This window comes from Pelophylax lessonae (assembly GCF_965119305.1).
Source record: "Pelophylax lessonae genome assembly, chromosome: 3".
Taxonomy (NCBI): Eukaryota; Metazoa; Chordata; class Amphibia; order Anura; family Ranidae; genus Pelophylax; species Pelophylax lessonae.
In genome coordinates, this window is record NC_138770.1 from 41,773,444 (window position 1) to 41,791,118 (window position 17,675).

Genomic DNA, 17,675 nt, shown 5'->3' on the forward strand with positions numbered 1-17,675 from the left:
TATGGCAGTGTTCTCCAAACTATGGCCCTTTGCTTGCTGTTGTCTGGCCCTTGGGGCACTATTTAATTCACTGACACCAATGATATGGGGCACAATTCTTCCCAATGACACTAATTATGGGGCACAATTTCTACTAATAATACAAATAATGGGGCACAATTTTTACCATCAATGCCAATGATGGGGCACAGTTCCACCCAATGACACCAACAATTCGGCCCAATGACACCAGTTATGGGGCACAGTTCATCCCAGTAGGTCAGGGACCATGAACCAGGCAGAGACAGATTGTAATTGAAGCTTGACAGAAAAAGGGCCCATTGTGCCCTTTTTCTGTGAGATGAGCCTTTTGCCTCAGACAAAAATGTGAGATTGTTATGGTCAGTCAAAATGAGGACCGGTGCAGTGGTACCCTCGAGGGGATGTCTCAGTTTTTTAAGAGCTAAAATGATGGCTAATAATTCTCTGTCCCCAATCTCGTAATTGCATTCTGCAGGAAACAATTTCTTAGAAAGAGGGATGCATAGTGCTCACAGAGGTAGAACGTTAAAACAGGAGGGCACCTACACTAGTCTCAGATGTATCAACCTCAAGAATGAAGGGTAACCAGCAATAGAGGCTTATCCTTCAGGATAGCTGGGGATGCAAAGACGCCACCTAAGGTCTGTCCCCTACAGGACTGAAGGTGCAGGCGTTTTCCCAGATGGGTAAGACAAGACTTCAATAAGTGACCTGCCTGGCCACAGTAAAGGCACAATCTCTCCCTCCTCCTAAAGGCCCTCTCTTTGGCAGAGAGATGTGTGAAACCCAGCAGCATGGGCTCTACTTCACTGGAAGACTTGGGCCCAGGAGGTATGGGAGGTGAGGGAGGCATGGGTTGGTATGCAAAATTCAGAGCCAGATGCACAGGAGGCTTCCGCAAGTGCTCCTTAAAGCTGATGTAAACCCTGCTTTCTTATTTTTACCTACAGGTAAACCTATAATAAGGCTTACTTGTAGGTAAAATTAATATCCCCTAAACATGTAACGTTTAAGAGATATTCACCCTGCATGCAGCTGCTGGCATAAGCGGCGCGTTCACTCTGAAGGTCCAATATACCGTGCCAGAGCTTCCTGCCAGAGCCGAGGCATGCGTGGGAGTATTGTTATCGTGGCTCTTGTCACCCACAGCGCTGGAGCTGGCCATCCCGGAAGAAAGGTCGGGAGAAGATGTCAGCCCTCTCAGCGGGGACCGGGCGCCGCTGAGAGGGCTTCGTTCTAAGGTGAGCATTTCTAGCAGGTTTTTTTTCTCAGTGGTTTACAACCACTTTAAAGGAAGGTCACTCTCAGAGTCTGGTATCAATGAGAATGGCAAACGAGATCAACTCCTCAAGATTCCTAGGTAAGTTCCTGGCTGCAATCCTATCTTTAATGAGAGACCATGAGAAAAAGCAGCCACGAGGGCCTTGTTGTTCTTACCAACCTCTGCTGTCAGAGTACGGAATTCAATGGCGTAGTCTGCAACAGTTCTCGTACTCTGATGGACATGAGGCTTTTGGCAGCAGAAGTGGAGCGAGCGGGAATATCAAATACCCCTTTAAAGGAGGTCAGTAATTCTGGACAATGGATTTTTGCTTCTGCCATAGAGGGTTTGCCCAAGCCAAGGCTCTATCAGAAAGCAAAGAAATAATGAAGCCTACTTTGCTTCTGTCTGTAGAAAATGCTTGGGGCAGCATCTAAAAATCTACTCCAGCTTGATTGAGAAGCTCTCTGCAGCGAGCCTGATCACCCCCAAAATGCTGGGGAATGAGAGCGAAACCAGTCATACTGCTTACAGAGGTAGTATTGGAGGCGGGTGCCTGCACAGAGACCTGAGAAGCAGCATGGATGGCTTGCAACACTGGTTGTACTGGATTGGAAGGTTTCAGGTGAGCAGTTTGATTCAGGCACATCTATGGCTAACGCTATGGCAAACTGATCCATGCGATGGTCCCGCTCATTCAGTCTGGAAAAAAAATATTACAACTAGGTGGATTGCCTGCATCTTCTGAATTTGTGGCCTTCGCCCAATGCCTGGGACCATGAACCAGGCAGAGACAGAAAATGCAGTTAAATTTACACCTTTAATGTAATAGTAAAAAACATACAGATCAGGAACGTAGTCAAAAACAGAAGCCAGGGTTAGGAAGCCAAAACAGGTTAACAGGCAAGTCGGAATCGGGAAGCCAGGAATTGGCGTTGTAAGAAGCCAAAGATCAGGAACCAGAAGAAACGTAAGCCAGGTAAAAGTCATACTCTGAACACAGCAGAGATGCACAGGATATGTTGACCAAGGTGAAGGCATGAAAGGAATGAACAAGGCAGTTTAAATAGTCAAAAGGTGCTGGCTGTAGGCTGGACTGATGAGGCAGGTAAAGGTAACCAGGTGAGTCACTGTGGAAACAATGAGTGGCTGGTAATTAACCGACAGCTGAGCAGCCTTGAGCACTTAGAAGAGAGCTGCTGCAAGCCCAGCCCTCACACAGCGACACCTACAAGGGAAACTGATGTGCACAATTCCTCACAGTGACACCAACGATGGGGCACAATTCCTCACAATGGCACCAACGATAGAGCATTGTTTACTTCCACTGATACCGGGACATTTTCAATTCCTGATAGTCACAGTCTGGCCCCCCTAAAATCTGCAGGACAGTAAACTGGCCCCTTTATTTAAAATGTTTGAAGACCCCTGCTCTATGGCATGTAGCGCTCACCCCCAGGGGGGCCAATGGAAATAAACCGGTCTCCCTTACCTGTGCAGGGGCTACCAGTCCAGGTACCGGGGTAGTGTCCTCCAAATGTATTTAATTCAGGTTCTTCAAGCCCTCACCCAAGCACATGCTAAGACTTGACAGCAACAGCTCTTGAGTAATACAACCTGCCTCCCAGGGACAGAGGCCCCAGGACTGAACAGCACTCCTAAACATTTATCTTCTCCCCAGCCACCTTCTGGGGCCCCCTCCCAAGGATTGGCTGCGGTGAGATAAATATTCATAACCCAGTGGTTGACCTACCTACTCCTTTTTCTGTAAGCTTCTTCTAGATACAGGCAGGATCATTCAACCACCAGGCTTGGGGAGATCTGAGCAGATATAGAAAATAGATTGCTGCTCCACTGAGTACAGCAGAGCCAAAACTACATTTATCCAGCCTAGGGCAGGTCAATACATGTACATTGCATACTTCTGATACTTTATAGTTTTAGCTGTTAGCAGTAAGTCATATGTTACATACTCCTGACCCCTGCACTATATACCTACATTGTACATTGCATACTCCTGACCCCTGCACTATATACCCTATATTTGTACATTACATACTCCTGACCCCTGCAAGTATATACTCTTTATTGTACATTACGTAATTTTGATATTAGATAATCCTAGTTGTTTTATGTTATAGAATATGTTATATGTTGCATAATTCTGACTCCTGCTCTCTCCCCTCTACCAACTGCTATATATATATATATACACATACTATGGATTCTCTTTTGTTACACCCATTTCCTACCAGCTGGACATTATATATCTAAAGCTTGGAGCACAGACTTTTCCATGTTGATAATAATGTGATAACATCCTCAAACTTTGCAACCTTAAACAGAAACTGATAATGGGGGAGGAGTCAATAACCCAATGATGGTGGTCTTCAGGATCAGTCCAGTCTTCATCTTGGTTATTCTCCCCCCCCATCCTTACTCTTTGGACCTTTGGTGGGGCTCAGTCCCACTGTTATTCATGACTAAATAATGGCCTAAATAAGGAAGTGCAGGACTTCTTGTGTTGGGAAGATGGCAATGAGTGATAGAGGGGGAGGGGACACTCGTCCTATAATCCCCTCATCACTGTCACTCCTATAAAAGACAGTCCTCGTTGTTTCCTCACTCTCTGATTAAGGTCCATGAATAAAGAAATGAACTGGTAGGAGATCAGAGGACCCATTTACTAGTTACATTGAGGGTGAAATTGTAAGATCCTCAGAGACAAAGCTGTCTGATGTGGGCGGAGTCCTGGTTTAGGGGAACCAATCTGCTCATGTCTAGTAATAATCTTTTTATTTCTATTTTAGTAGATGGACGGGAGATGAGGAAAACCTCAGAGGATTGTCTCACTTGGTCTCCAGACTGTAAAGTAGAAGATGAGGACATCAGACAGTATAGTCCAGGAGAAAACCCGGCTACCTCAAATGTCCATCCGGCACCACACAGTGTAGATGGACCATCGTATTCCTTTTATCCTGAGGAACCTCAGACTGTGAGGGACAGTGCCAGACCATCGTATTCCTCTTATCCTCAGGAACCTCAGACTGTGAGGGCCGGCACGGTCCTTCCAACAGATCAGAGATTTTTCTGTACTGAGTGCGGAAAGTGTTTCAAATTTCAAAGCCATCTTAATATGCATAAAAGAACTCACACAGGTGAAAAGCCAAATTCTTGCCCTGAGTGCGGGAAATGCTTTTCACTTAAGTTCAATCTTCACAAACACCAGTGTCCTCGCACAGGGGAAAAGCCATATGCCTGTCCTGAGTGTAGGAAATGTTTTGTACATAAATCACAACTTGTCACACATCTGAGGTTTCACACGGGGGAGAAGCCGTATTCCTGTCCTGAGTGTGGCAAGTGCTTTGTACAAAAATCAGCACTTGTCCTACATCAGAGATCTCACACGGGGGAGAAGCCCTATTCCTGTCCTGAGTGCAAGAAATGTTTTTCAGACAGGTCTGTACTCAACAAACATCAGCGAGTGCACACAGGGGAGAAGCCGTATTCCTGCTCTGTTTGTGGAAAATATTTTAAACAAAAATCAGATCTGGTCATACATCAGAGGTCTCACACCGGGGAAAAGCCGTTTTCCTGTCCTGAATGCGGTAAACGTTTTTCACGGAAATTTAATCTTTACACACATCAGAGATTGCACACGGGGGAAAAGCCGTATTCCTGTCTTAGGTGCAGGAAATGCTTTTCAGACAAGTCTGGTTTTAACAAACATCAGAGATTGCACACGGGGGAAAAGCCTTATTCCTGTCTTAAGTGCAGGAAATGCTTTTCAGACAAGTCTGGTTTTAACAAACATCAGAGATTGCACACGGGGGGGCAGCCGTATTCCTGTCCTCAGTGTGGGAAATGTTTTGAACAAAAATCAGAGCTTGTCTTACATCAAAGGTCGCACATCGGTGAAAGCCATATTCTTGTCCTTAGTACGGGAAATGTTCTTCAGGGAATATCAATCTTACAGACATCAGAGATTGCAAACGGGGGAGAAGCCACTTTCCCAGTTCCTAGTGCAGGAAATGTTACTCAGTGAAGTCCTGTCTTCCTGTACATCAGATGTCCCACACAGCACTTGAGGTGTATTAGTGCCTTGAGTGCGGGAAATGTCTTCTATATGAATGTTGCTGGACATCACAGTTCTCATGTGGAGAAGAAGCACACCCTGATATACACCTCAGATATACTCCATGGCTGATCTTCATCATGTAAGAAACAGTTCATAAGGAGATCAGAGATCACCAAAGACACTGATGTAGATTTGTTGGCCATTGATAGCAGTAGAAAAATAAAAAGTTCCACATTTTCTATGTTGTGACCTTTTCTACAATTCTTTGTCATAATAATGTAACATGCTGTGTATTGAATTGCACAATAATAAATAAGTGTCTCTGCATTTCAGACAAGTGATTTTCTTGACCAGTTGCATTTCCACCTTTTTCCGGCCGCTGTCTGTGCTGGAAAAGGGTCCTGTGTGTCTTCTGATCCATTTCTAGTCCGAATTCAGGCTAAAATTTGGACTTGATTAGCTCCTAAAACGGAGAACAGGGACGCACCAGATCCCCTGATGTGAGCCGGGGCTGCAGCAAGTGTGAACCCAGCCTCATGGTTAGTTTGGAAGTCTGAAATTGGGTTAGCTTTTACTGCAGGTCAGGCTGGATGACCCAGATGCAGGCCTCTAGTACCCACCCCTGGATCTGGAAGTTTTGAGAAACTTCTAGAAGTTAGTAAAAGGAGGTGAGGAGGACTTATCTGCATACTTCAGGGAACTTGGGTTATCCCCAGGCAGAATGCTCTGTCAGGGTAGCTAGGTCAGCCCCTAAATATGGAGGAGCCATGCCAGCAGGGCTAAATATGGAGGAGCCGTGCCAGCAAGGCATTCGGATGAAAAATGGAGTGCTAAGGAGACCTCTATGTCGGGGGGCTCTGCCTCCAGACTGGGCTTGGGAATTTTCTGACAGGACAGCATTACTGATAGGAAAGGAATCTTGCCTAAGGAGCAGCAGGGAGCAAAGAGGACAGAGTGAGTACATCAACACAGCCAGGGGTTCACAAGGATAGAGACTGCCACATGTAGCAAGCCTTTCAGGAGGACAGTGTTGTGCTTAACCCTTCTTATCCATTTCCCTGAGAGATCTCCGAAGCAGCCATGTGGGCTGGGCTGGTGGACAAGCAGCCAGGTGGGCTGGAGTCCTGCAGTCAGTAGAGCTGGGAGCAGTTAATATGTTGGGGTTGGAGATACTCCAGTATGCAGCCTACAACACAATGTGCAACTTTCTAGAAGAACTGAGAGTTCCTAGTCCTTAAGGGTTATTTGCATTTCAATCATCAAGGACTGTCAGTGTTCAGGATCCTGTACATAGGGAGGAAGTTGTCCCTGTTTATTGTTGCAGTCAAGCTGGGCATCCCATATTTCCTATTCCCCATCAAAGTTATTACCCCTAATAAAACAACAAAAACTGAGCTCAATGACTGTTTCCTGTGTCTGGATGAGAGGGCGAAATGCTTGCCGCCTGGCTGTGCAGAAGTGGGAAAACCAGTTATCAGCAGCTCTTGGGGGGGTAGTGCTACACATGTTTAAAGTAGGGCTTGCTGTGTGATGACTTCTTGGACCTCCCTCTGATAACCTACAGACAGTCACTATGTGATTTTTCACACATCCATCCTCACTCCCATTTGCTCATTACTCAGTAAACAGTCCAGGGAATTTGGTTTTGTATATATTGTTAGAACTTGGATGGGAGAAGGGAATAGTGGGATACTCCAACTGAACTATTCACAGTAGGTAAGGACAACTCTCCCTTGGTCTTACCAGATTACTTGTGGAAGCAGACACACTGCTTTTACCATACCGCCACTTGTATGGAATAATTAGGTCTTCTTGCTCTCTCTAGCAGCAGACTTGATGCAACTACTTTATCTTCAGGACACTCGCTAGAATCCCCTTTACTGACACCCGTCCGCTGACTCTTATAGTTAAAGGGGTGGCCCTCACAGGACAGGCCCCATGACACAGATCTGTACTCACACTAGGCAGAATCAGGTCCTTCCTGGTGTCTCCCTTCCACTCAGTTCTGCAGGACCTCGGGGTTCAGCTTTTCTCTGACTTTCAGTCCCTCTGGTCGACCACCCAAGACCACATGGCAGCTTCTACAGAGGAGGACCCCGCTCTCCAGCTGAAGACCCTGAGCACATGTGCCCCTGGCATTTATACAGTCCCCAAGCATGTCACAAGGCACTTTCCTTTGCCAATAGCTAGGGCTAGAAAAACTGAGTTAAAAAGCCAGATTTGAACTCAACCACCCAAAGGAAAAGTTATATAAAACTGTACATAACAATACTCACTGGGCTGTAAAGAATAAATGTTCTTTAATAATTCTATAAATTATAGAATTAATATAAACAAAGTTCTGTATAGTTTGTAAGTTTGTCCTGGCAGGGCGCATGGAGCTCTCATAGCCGATTAGTTTGTGGAAGTCTGGTTTGGGCAGGCCAGACTGGGCTTCTTGTTCACCCTGTGTCCCTAATAGACACAGGGTGACTTAGACATAAGAGGGGCCTAGTGGGCTCAGAGAGTGGTTTTCCAACCTCTCTAAGGTAGGCTGTGTTCCACGGGCCCTCCCAATGTCTGCACCCACCCAGTACCCCAAACAATTTGTCCAGAAAACAGCGTTACTCGCCCAGCCAACCTCTGCCTCTCTCATAGAAGATACCCGCTGCTGTGGATAAGCTTGGACTGGCACTTCTCCCGGGAGTCCTTTCAGCCGCTGGCGAGAAGACAGGGTGGCGGGGCTCACTTTCTCAGGCTGTTGGGGATCTGGGCCGACTATCCAGCATCCCCAGGGTATACAAGTGAAGTCTATAGTCCCATCCACTACCACAGGAACTCCATCTTTTGTATGTTGAGGACAGAGGCCAACTGCACTCTACTCTGTTGCCAGCACTTTTGCTGGAAAGTAAACTGTAAAGTCAGTGGCCTTGCACACATCTTCCTGGGTCACTAATTGTTGCAGGCAGAGGTCAGCAGCAATAGGCCATGATGCCTGCTCTTCTGCTGTAGGCTCACTGGGACGTTTCTCCTCAGCAGAAAAATCTATTAAATCCCCAGTCTCTGGAATTGCTGAAAGTCCAGGGCATGGACTGGTAACACTTGGGCTCAGTGCCAACACTTTGGCAGGTGACTTATCATCCATAACATCCTCCGATGAAAAGTCAATTACATCTGTGATCCGTGGTTGGGGAATGTAGATGGCTTCCTCTTCTCCCATACCTTTATCCAGTGGCTGGACAGACGCATTCCTCCATCCAAGCTCGTCCTGTGCAGAATCAGGTTCATCCAAGTGAGTCAGCACTTGCTGCATTAGCCATAAAACCTCTGCATCCAAGACCGTGGGTGCAGGTGAGCAAAGCACACTATTACTTTGCCATATGGTTGATTCTTCTGGATATTCCCAGGCAAGGGAGGACCCAGCCCTGGCGCTGAGCAGAGTCTAGCAGCTGTCTGTAGGCGATCTCCTGCTCCCATTCCTGAACGGCCAGAAACTCCATATCTTCCAGTGCCCAGAGCACTTCCAAGATGTTCAGAATCCTTTCTCTGTAATCCATAATTTCCTCTAACCGCCAGTCCAAATCGCTCCAAAAGTTAGGGTCCCCTGACAGCTTCCTGTACAACAGTCCATGGGCGCCATAGCCAAAGCCTTCCATTGGGCTGTCATCTGCTATCTAAGGGCATGTTTGGGATACATGCCACCGGAGCTCTCTTCCAACCGCATCTCTGCCCAGACCAGCCTGCTTAACTCAGCTGTCTGCTCCTTGTGCGGTGTATCTCCCAAAAACAGCTCACGCAATCCATACTGCGACCAGTACCTTTTCTAGATGGAGGGGAGGATTTTTCCCTGGTCGAGCTGCTCACAGGCTAGTGTTTCCTTCCAGAGATCCAAGCTCACAGAATCATTCCATCCTAGCAGGACCTGCTCTTACACTGGTCCCCTGTGCTGTATCTGCATCTCTCGCAACCTCCTCACGAATTCCTTTTCCATGGCGATTGATATCTGTACCACTCCTCTTCCTATGGGGACGCTGCACGGGTGTTAGCTCGCTCCAACGTTACCAGTGTCTCCGGGAGCTGCTTCTCCTCGCACTAGGATGCCATCCCACCGCTTGCCACCAATGTAACGGATCAACTGGCACCCTGACTGGGTACCTCCATTGACGGATGCTCCTAGTGCTTCCCAAGGGCTCCAAGCACTCCACCAGACACCATAACCACCTCAGACCCCACAAACCACCGCAGCTTAGTTGGGGTCTCGCCGTCCCTTACCCACCCTGGACCTACGACAAGGCTCCAGGTTCCAGTGGGTGATCCTCTCTTTCCCCAGAGAGTGAAGCAGGAACAAGCTCTTACAAGAGCTTAGTGATTATCCAAGGGAGTATGAAGAGCATAGCAATCCCTTGTAGCATATTCCCCCCAAACATGAGTCGAGACTTCTTGAAGGGGTAAAAACAGACTGTTTATTGAACAGACACACACTCAATTTATACACACATGAGCACATCCTCCTCCTGATCAAATTACTACATACAGGTCAGGGGTTGAATGATTACATTATCATATGCAGACGAAATTGTATACAGGAATAGAATTAACCTAAACTAATTATCTAGCCATCTGGACAGAACAATGTGAGGTCATTAACATTTAACAATGGGACAGGCACAATCCACATTCCTTTGCAATACACAAACAATAGGGAAGATTGTCTGGCATGGAGGGACATGGAATACACACATTATTTAGGAGTCAGACTTCATGGCAATGGTCTATAACAGTCTAAGTCTCCCAGTGTAAAGTGGGATTAAATTTTCATATTTCTATATGAAGATATTGCTGACAAATATTACTGTCCCATCTGAAGCAATTCAAACCATTAATTATCTGTCTTTCACTCCCAATGACAGTGAACACCGTCACAATAACGACCCCAAACACACCTCCAAGACAACCACTGCCTTGCTAAAGAAGCTTAGGGTAAAGGTGATGGACTGGCCAAACATGTCTCCAGACCTAAACCCTATTGAGTATCTGTGGGACATCCTAAAATGGAAGGTGGAGGAGCGCAAGGTCTCTAACATTCACCAGCTCCGTGATGTTGTCATGGAGGAGTGGAAGAGGACTCCAGTGGCAACCTGTGATGCTCTGGTGAACTGCATGCCCAAGAGGGTTAAGGCAGTGCTGGAAAATAATGGTGGCCACACAATATATTGTCACTTTGGGCCCAATTTGGACATTTTAACTTAGGGTTGTACTCACTTTTGTTGCCAGCAGTTTAGACATTAATGGCTGTGTTGAGTTATTTTGAGGGGACAGCAAATGTACACTGTTATACAAGCTGTACACTCACTACTTTACATTGTAGCAAAGTGTCATTTCTTCAGTGTTGTCACATGAAAATATATAATAACACATTTACAAAAATGTGAGGGGTGTACACACTTTTGTGAGATACTGTATCTGTATATGAGCCCCTGTATATATATCAATGTATTGGAAAAAATCCTTCCGGTCCAGAACTGGTTAAGGATGCATGAAGATACTAAACAAATTCCTAAAACAAATTGGTCCAATATTGAGTCAATGGATCAATTCCTTTTCAGAATTGAAAAGGTTGACAAAGGCTGTATTAGTCTTAAAGTGGAAGTAAACTCCCATACATGAATTTTACCCATAGGTAAACCTATATTAATATTTATTTTTCGGTACTGTAAATATCTCATGCACCGTTTAGGACATGGGTGTCCAACCTTTTGGCTTCTCTGGGCCACATTGAGTGTAGAGAAATTTTCTCGGGCCGCATATAAAATATATACTATTAGTTAAGGTATATACAGTAAGTAATAAAACACCCCTGTACCCTTCCCGTGCTGCCGTGCCCCCCCCCCCCCACACCCCCAGCACTAATTTAACACAACTAGGGGATGATCCCCTCCAAGGCTGCCTCTGTGGCCGTGCCCCCGACTCGACTTCCTTCCTCCCCAGCAAAAAAAATAAAAAATTGTCAGGGGGCAGTGGGCCGCATTGCCTGCAGCTCCAGGCTGCATGCGGCCCCCGTGCCGCAGGTTGGACATGACTGATTTAGGAGATATTTACTGTACATGCAGCCGGTGACGGTGACCAAGCTGCTGTTTACGGTGTTCCTTCAGAGTTCTGTGCCATTAACAGCGGCTCCCGTGCGCATGCACGAGAGTGAAATCATCACGGCTCCAGCCACTCACACAGCCAGAGTCTGCAACCCCGGAAGAAAGACCAGGTGAAGATGGAAGCCCTGTCAGCGGGGACAGCTCGCCACTGGAAGGGCTTCGTTCTAAGGTAAGTTTCACATAACTTAAGTGATGCATACTAGCACAATATAATTTTGCCTTGCAGGTTAAAAAAAAAAACTAAATTGCCAGTGGTTTGCTACCACTTTACACCAGCCAATATCCTCCAAAGGAAGCACAAAAGAAGAACATCAAATTAACCATGGAGGACTCACACAGGACTCTACACAAAGAGCTCAATATAAACAGCAGAAGATCATCAGTAACATTATGTCCAACATTCACATGTAATGCCGGCTGCAGAGTCTTCAAGAAGTCTAATCAGTGTGTTCTCCTTGTGTGCAGCGTGCAGCCAATCAGTATGTTCTCCTGGTGTGCAGTGTGCAGCTAATCAGTGTGTTCTCCTGGTGTGCAGTGTGCAGGTAATCAGCCCGCCCCGTGAAGACGTTTGGTGACAAAACCGGTAGGGCATGGCTAAGGACGCCGGAACAACACTGCTTAGAGTGAAGGAACCCACGCTCGCGGCTTACAGCTTAGCAGCTGGAGCAGCAGAGGTGTTTTCAAGTCTGGATTCCTAGTGTAAGGTTGACACCATATTTTTAAGTGTAACATTTTTATTTGGTTTAATAAATTATTTGTAGCAGGATTTCCAGCCTTTGTGCTGGATGTGGGTCCACCAGGGTTACCGCTAGCAACAACAGCACATTTAAGCATGTTCTCCAAGTGTGAGCACTGAGACAAGAAACAGTCCGGCATCTTTGGTTTTTGTATTTATTTAGGAACTTGGATGGGAGAAGGGAATGAGTGGGATACTCCTCTGGCTCGACTATACACAATGTAAGGGGACAACTGAGAAAAACGCCTTTTGACGCTTACTTGACGCCGGCTGAATGCCGATCAACGCCGGTTGGCGTTTGTTAAAACTGACTTGCTGTATGTGAACTTGAACTGACTTCTGACATCTCCTTGTGGCTCAAAAGTCCTTTGTACTGCTCCCTTTAGCCTTCCTGGCTGAGGTAGCTACTTGTAAGCACTGCTGCAACTCTTAACTCTTCAGGGCCCACACACTGGAACCCTCTTTCTCTTCAGGGTCTAGACACTGGCACCCCCTTTCTATAACTGCTGCACAGGCTAGCTGGCTCAAGAATCCCTCTGACTTTCCGGAGTGGTCCCCTATCCTAGGAAGACCCCGGGGCAGTTTACAGTACTCACGACACTGCTTTCCTGGAAACTTCGACCCCCCACAGCTCCGCTTGGTCCTCAGCACACTGGATCCCTCTCTGCAGCTCAGCTCAGCTCAGCCTTCTGTCCACTAGGCCAGCCGCCCATCCGTTACACGCTGATAAGAGGAGAGACAGCCGTCACCTCCCTCCTGGGACTCTGCTTCCCGCCAAAGACACCCTGTCGTGTACTCCCCTCAGACTTATACCCCTTCCCAGGATGCATTGCGGCAGAATCTGCCCTCTGGGATGGATACAAGCCCTGGTGTGCTATTGGTCAGGTTTCCCCCACTGTCCAATGAGAGCCTTCATTGGATACAGTGGGGAGACTCCCCAACTCAACAGTCACACCTGAGAACACATGACAGCCTGACTGAATAATTGAACCCTTCTGATAAGCAGACAAGGTCTCCCCTATAGGTTACCTAGCACCTACCTAGGAGGGTGCTACATATTTATACGGAATTACGCTATTGTGGGCATTCCTGTCTTCTTCCCTCCCTCATACATACCATCCTTGATCCATCTGATGGGAGCAGAAGTAGGTGGAAGGTGATTTATATCTGGCTGGTCTCTGTGTTGGATGTGCGTTTTTTATCTCGTTTATACGACTGGTGAGCATCTTTGCGACTGGTAAGTATCTTTGCGACTGGTAAGCATCTTTGCGACTGGTAAGTATCTTTGCGACTGGTGAGCATCTTTGCGACTGGTAAGCATCTTTGCGACTGGTAAGTATCTTGCGACTGGTGAGTATCTTTGCGACTGGTGAGTATCTTGCGACTGGTGAGTATCCTTGCGACTGGTGAGTATCTTTGCGACTGGTGAGTATCTTTGCGACTGGTAAGTATCTTGCGACTGGTGAGTATCTTTGTGACTGGTGAGTATCTTTGCGACTGGTGAGTATCCTTGCGACTGGTGAGTATCCTTGCGACTGGTGAGTATCCTTGCGACTGGTGAGTATCTTTGCGACTGGTGAGTATCTTTGCGACTGGTGAGTATCCTTGCGACTGGTGAGTATCCTTGTGACTGGTGAGTATCTAGTGACTGGTGAGGGCATTAGCGACTGGTGGGTACCCCAGGTTTAGTACCAGGGAAGTTAGAGGTAGTGTAGGTAAGGAAGAGCAGGCCGTTAACATTATCCCCATAGAGTAGTGGGTAATAATGTCCGACAGGATTGGGGATGCCACTCAGTGCACTTCTTGCGGCATGTATGCGTTCCTTGATGAAACAATCAAGGACGAATACTGCTGTGCAAGATGTGAGCGACTTGTTGCTCTGGAAGCCCACATCGTGGATCTAGAGAGCACAGTGACAAGACTGCGTGGCATCTACAACCTGGAAAGGAGCTTGGACTTTACCCATCAGGCGCTGGCAGGGGTCAGCATAGAGGAGGAAGGAATAGAGGAGACGCAAGCAGCAGAGGTACGCAGCTGGGTGACTGTTAGGAATGTTAGGGGGAGGAGAGTCAGGGAGGCCAGTCCTGAGTTGGTACACCCTAACATGTTTGCCGAGTTGCAGGTTGAGGGGGATATCAACTCAGGGGTGGCAGAGCTGGAGCATGCACCCTCCCCCAGCTGCCAGGGGAGGGACGGCTCCAGGAAGAAGGGGGGCCGTAACTCAGGAAAGGTTAGAAAGGTTGTGGTAGTGGGGGACTCAATTATCAAGAGGACAGAGAGGGCAATCTGTAAAAAAGATCTCGTGAACCGAACAGTTTGTTGTTTACCGGGCGCCCGAGTTCGGCACATCGCAGATCTGGCAGACAGATTGATGGGGGGGGCTGGGGATGACCCAGCGGTCATGGTGCATGTGGGCACTAATGACAAAGTTAAAGGTAGGTGGAGGATCCTTAAGAACGATTTCAGGGACTTAGGTAATAGATTGAGGAAAAGGACCTCCAAGGTGGTTTTCTCTGAAATACTGCCTGTACCTCAAGCCACACAGGAGAGGCAGAAGGAGATTAGGGAAGTTAACAAGTGGCTGAGAAATTGGTGTAGGAAGGAGGGGTTTGGGTTCCTGGAGAACTGGGCTGACTTCTCAGTCGGCTACCGGCTCTTTAGTAAGGATGGGCTGCACCTTAATGGGGACGGTACAGCTCTTTTGGGGAGAAAGATGGCCACCGAGTTGGAGGGGCTTTTAAACTAGGAGACGGGGGGGAGGGCTCAGAAGTAGAATCAGTCAGGAGGGAGCAGAGGACTGAAGGCAGTTGTAGGGTCAGCAGCGACATTAGGTCAACAACATCAATTGGCGGGTCTGTGCGGGAAAACAGCAGACCAAACAAAAATAAACATAACCGCCAATCACGTTTAACTTCCGTAAAACTAAGAGGGGTATATGCTAATGCCAGGAGCCTAGCTAATAAGATGGATGAGTTGGACATGTTAGTACATGAGGAGGACATAGACCTTGTGGGAATAACAGAAACTTGGTTCGACCCCTCACATGACTGGCTGGCAAATATCCAAGGGTATTCTGTGTACCGGAAGGACAGGGTAGGAAAAAGAGGGGGAGGGGTATGTCTCTATGTCAAGAACAATATAAAGGTGCTAGAAAGGAGTGACATTACGGATGGGATGAGCATGGATTTAGAATCTGTGTGGGTTGAACTCGATAGGGAAGAAGATAAGGGAAAAGTAGTTGTGGGGGTTTGCTATAGGCCACCTAACCAAGGGGAGGAGGTAGAGCTGGAATTTTTAGCACTAATAGGTAAAGCGGCAAAACTGGGATCAGTCATCATATTGGGGGACTTCAATTATCCCGACATTGACTGGGAAGAGGGGACTGCACACTCGCATAAGGCCCGTCTATTCACGGAAACCTTACAGGATAACTACATGTCACAGTTGGTGGATTCCCCTACTAGAGAGAATGCAATCCTGGATCTATTGATCACTAATGACCCAGACATAATCTCGGAGGTAGGAGTCCAGGACAACCTGGGCTCTAGCGATCACAGGATGATCACATTTAGTATAAATAACAATATAAAAAGGCAAGTGGGGAACATAAGAACCCTAAACTTCAGAAGGGCAGACTTTCCAAAATTGTACTCAATGATGGAAAGGGTAAACTGGGACCAAACCCTGGGATCCCTGACCACTGAGGAAAAATGGGAATGCTTTAGGAACATATTAAGCAAAGGCATCTTGCAGTGCATTCCTATGGGGAATAAATTTAGAAGAGACAAAGCCAAACCTGGCTGGCTAAACCGTAGCGTTAAAAAACTTATTAGGGGAAAAAAATTGGCCTTCAAGAAATATAAATCAGAGGGCACAGTATCGGCCTTCCAGCAATACAAGGAGGAAAATAAGAAGTGTAAACACGAAATCAAGATGGCTAAAATCAACTTTGAGAGACAAATAGCGGAGGATAGTAAAAAAAACCCAAAGAAATTCTTTAAATATATCAACAGCAAAAAAACTAGGGCAGAGCATATTGCACACATAATTAACGATGATGGGAGGATGGTTACAGAGGACACTGAAAAAGCAACCGTGCTGAATGCTTTTTTCTCGTCAGTCTTTACGCAGGAAAAGGAGGGGTACACTGACCATGACTGTATGGTTAGTAGTAATACACAGGACTTGCCACTATGGCTAACAGAGGGGGAAATCAGGGAAAGACTGGATAAACTTAACACAAACAAATCACCAGGCCCGGATGGCGTACATCCGAGAGTGCTCAAGGAACTCAGTATGGTTATATCTAGACCACTGTTCCTAATCTTTGCTGACAGTATTAGGACAGGAGATGTACCAGGGGATTGGAGGAAGGCTAACGTGATTCCGATATTCAAAAAGGGCCAGAGACATATCCCGGGAAATTATAGGCCTGTCAGTTTGACATCAATAGTATGTAAACTTCTGGAGGGGATGATAAGGGACTATATCGTAGAGTATGCTAAAGACAACAACATCATCAGTAGTAACCAACACGGGTTTACAAATGGGCGTTCTTGTCAAACCAATCTCTTAGCATTCTACGAGGAAGTGAGCTGTGAGCTAGATAGGGGCAGACCAGTGGATGTGGTGTACTTGGATTTCGCTAAGGCGTTTGATACAGTTTCCCACAAGCGCTTAATTTATAAAATAAGGTCTGCAGGTATCGACAGCAGGGTTTGCTCTTGGATACAGAACTGGCTAAAAGGCCGTGTCCAAAGGGTGGTAATAAACAGCGCATACTCAGACTGGGCTGAGGTAGTAAGCGGGGTGCCCCAGGGCTCAGTCCTGGGACCAACCTTGTTCAATTTATTCATAAACAGCATTGAGGACGGGATCAGTAGTTCGTTATCAATTTTTGCAGATGACACAAAATTGGCCAGGGCAATAACTGCACAGCATGAAGCAGATATCCTACAGAATGACCTGGACAAAATTACGGAGTGGGCAACGACATGGCAAATGAGGTTTAATGTGGAGAAGTGTAAGGTTTTGCACTTGGGGACCAAAAACATAAAAACACAATACATGTTAGGAGGGGAACCCTTGGGGGACTCAAAAATGGAGAAAGATCTGGGAGTCTTGGTTGATGATAGATTAGGCAACAGCATGCAATGCCAAGCGGCAGCTTCCAAAGCCAACAGAATATTAGCATGCATAAAGAAAGGGATGTATTCCAGAGATAAGACTATAATCCTTCCACTTTATAAAACTCTGGTCCGACCGCATCTGGAGTATTCTGTCCAGTTCTGGTCGCCAGTCCTCAGGAGGGATGTGTTGGAGCTGGAGAGAGTCCAGAGAAGGGCAACTAAACTAATTAGGGGATTGGAGGACCTTACCTATGAAGAGCGGCTGCAATCGCTCGATTTATTTTCCCTGGAGAAGAGACGTCTGAGAGGGGACATGATAGCA

General features: G+C 46.8%; 3 protein-coding genes across 3 annotated transcripts in view; all 3 read left to right on the forward strand.

Moving 5' to 3' along the window:
- Nucleotides 1-17,675, forward strand: part of LOC309550683 (uncharacterized protein) — a 3,164,715-nt gene that overhangs the window by 1,061,767 nt on the left and 2,085,273 nt on the right. The window lies entirely within an intron of this gene.
- LOC309550699 (uncharacterized protein) overlaps nucleotides 1-17,675 on the forward strand; it is a 114,845-nt gene that overhangs the window by 6,462 nt on the left and 90,708 nt on the right. The gene's annotated exons all lie outside the window — the stretch shown is intronic.
- LOC309550035 (uncharacterized protein) lies at nucleotides 1,867-5,669 on the forward strand (the record flags this gene model as incomplete). Its single annotated transcript, XM_082250504.1, has 2 exons — nucleotides 1,867-1,907; nucleotides 4,232-5,669. 2 exons carry the CDS (start codon nucleotides 1,867-1,869, stop codon nucleotides 5,325-5,327), a joined length of 1,137 nt encoding a protein of 378 aa, XP_082106630.1. The 3' UTR covers nucleotides 5,328-5,669.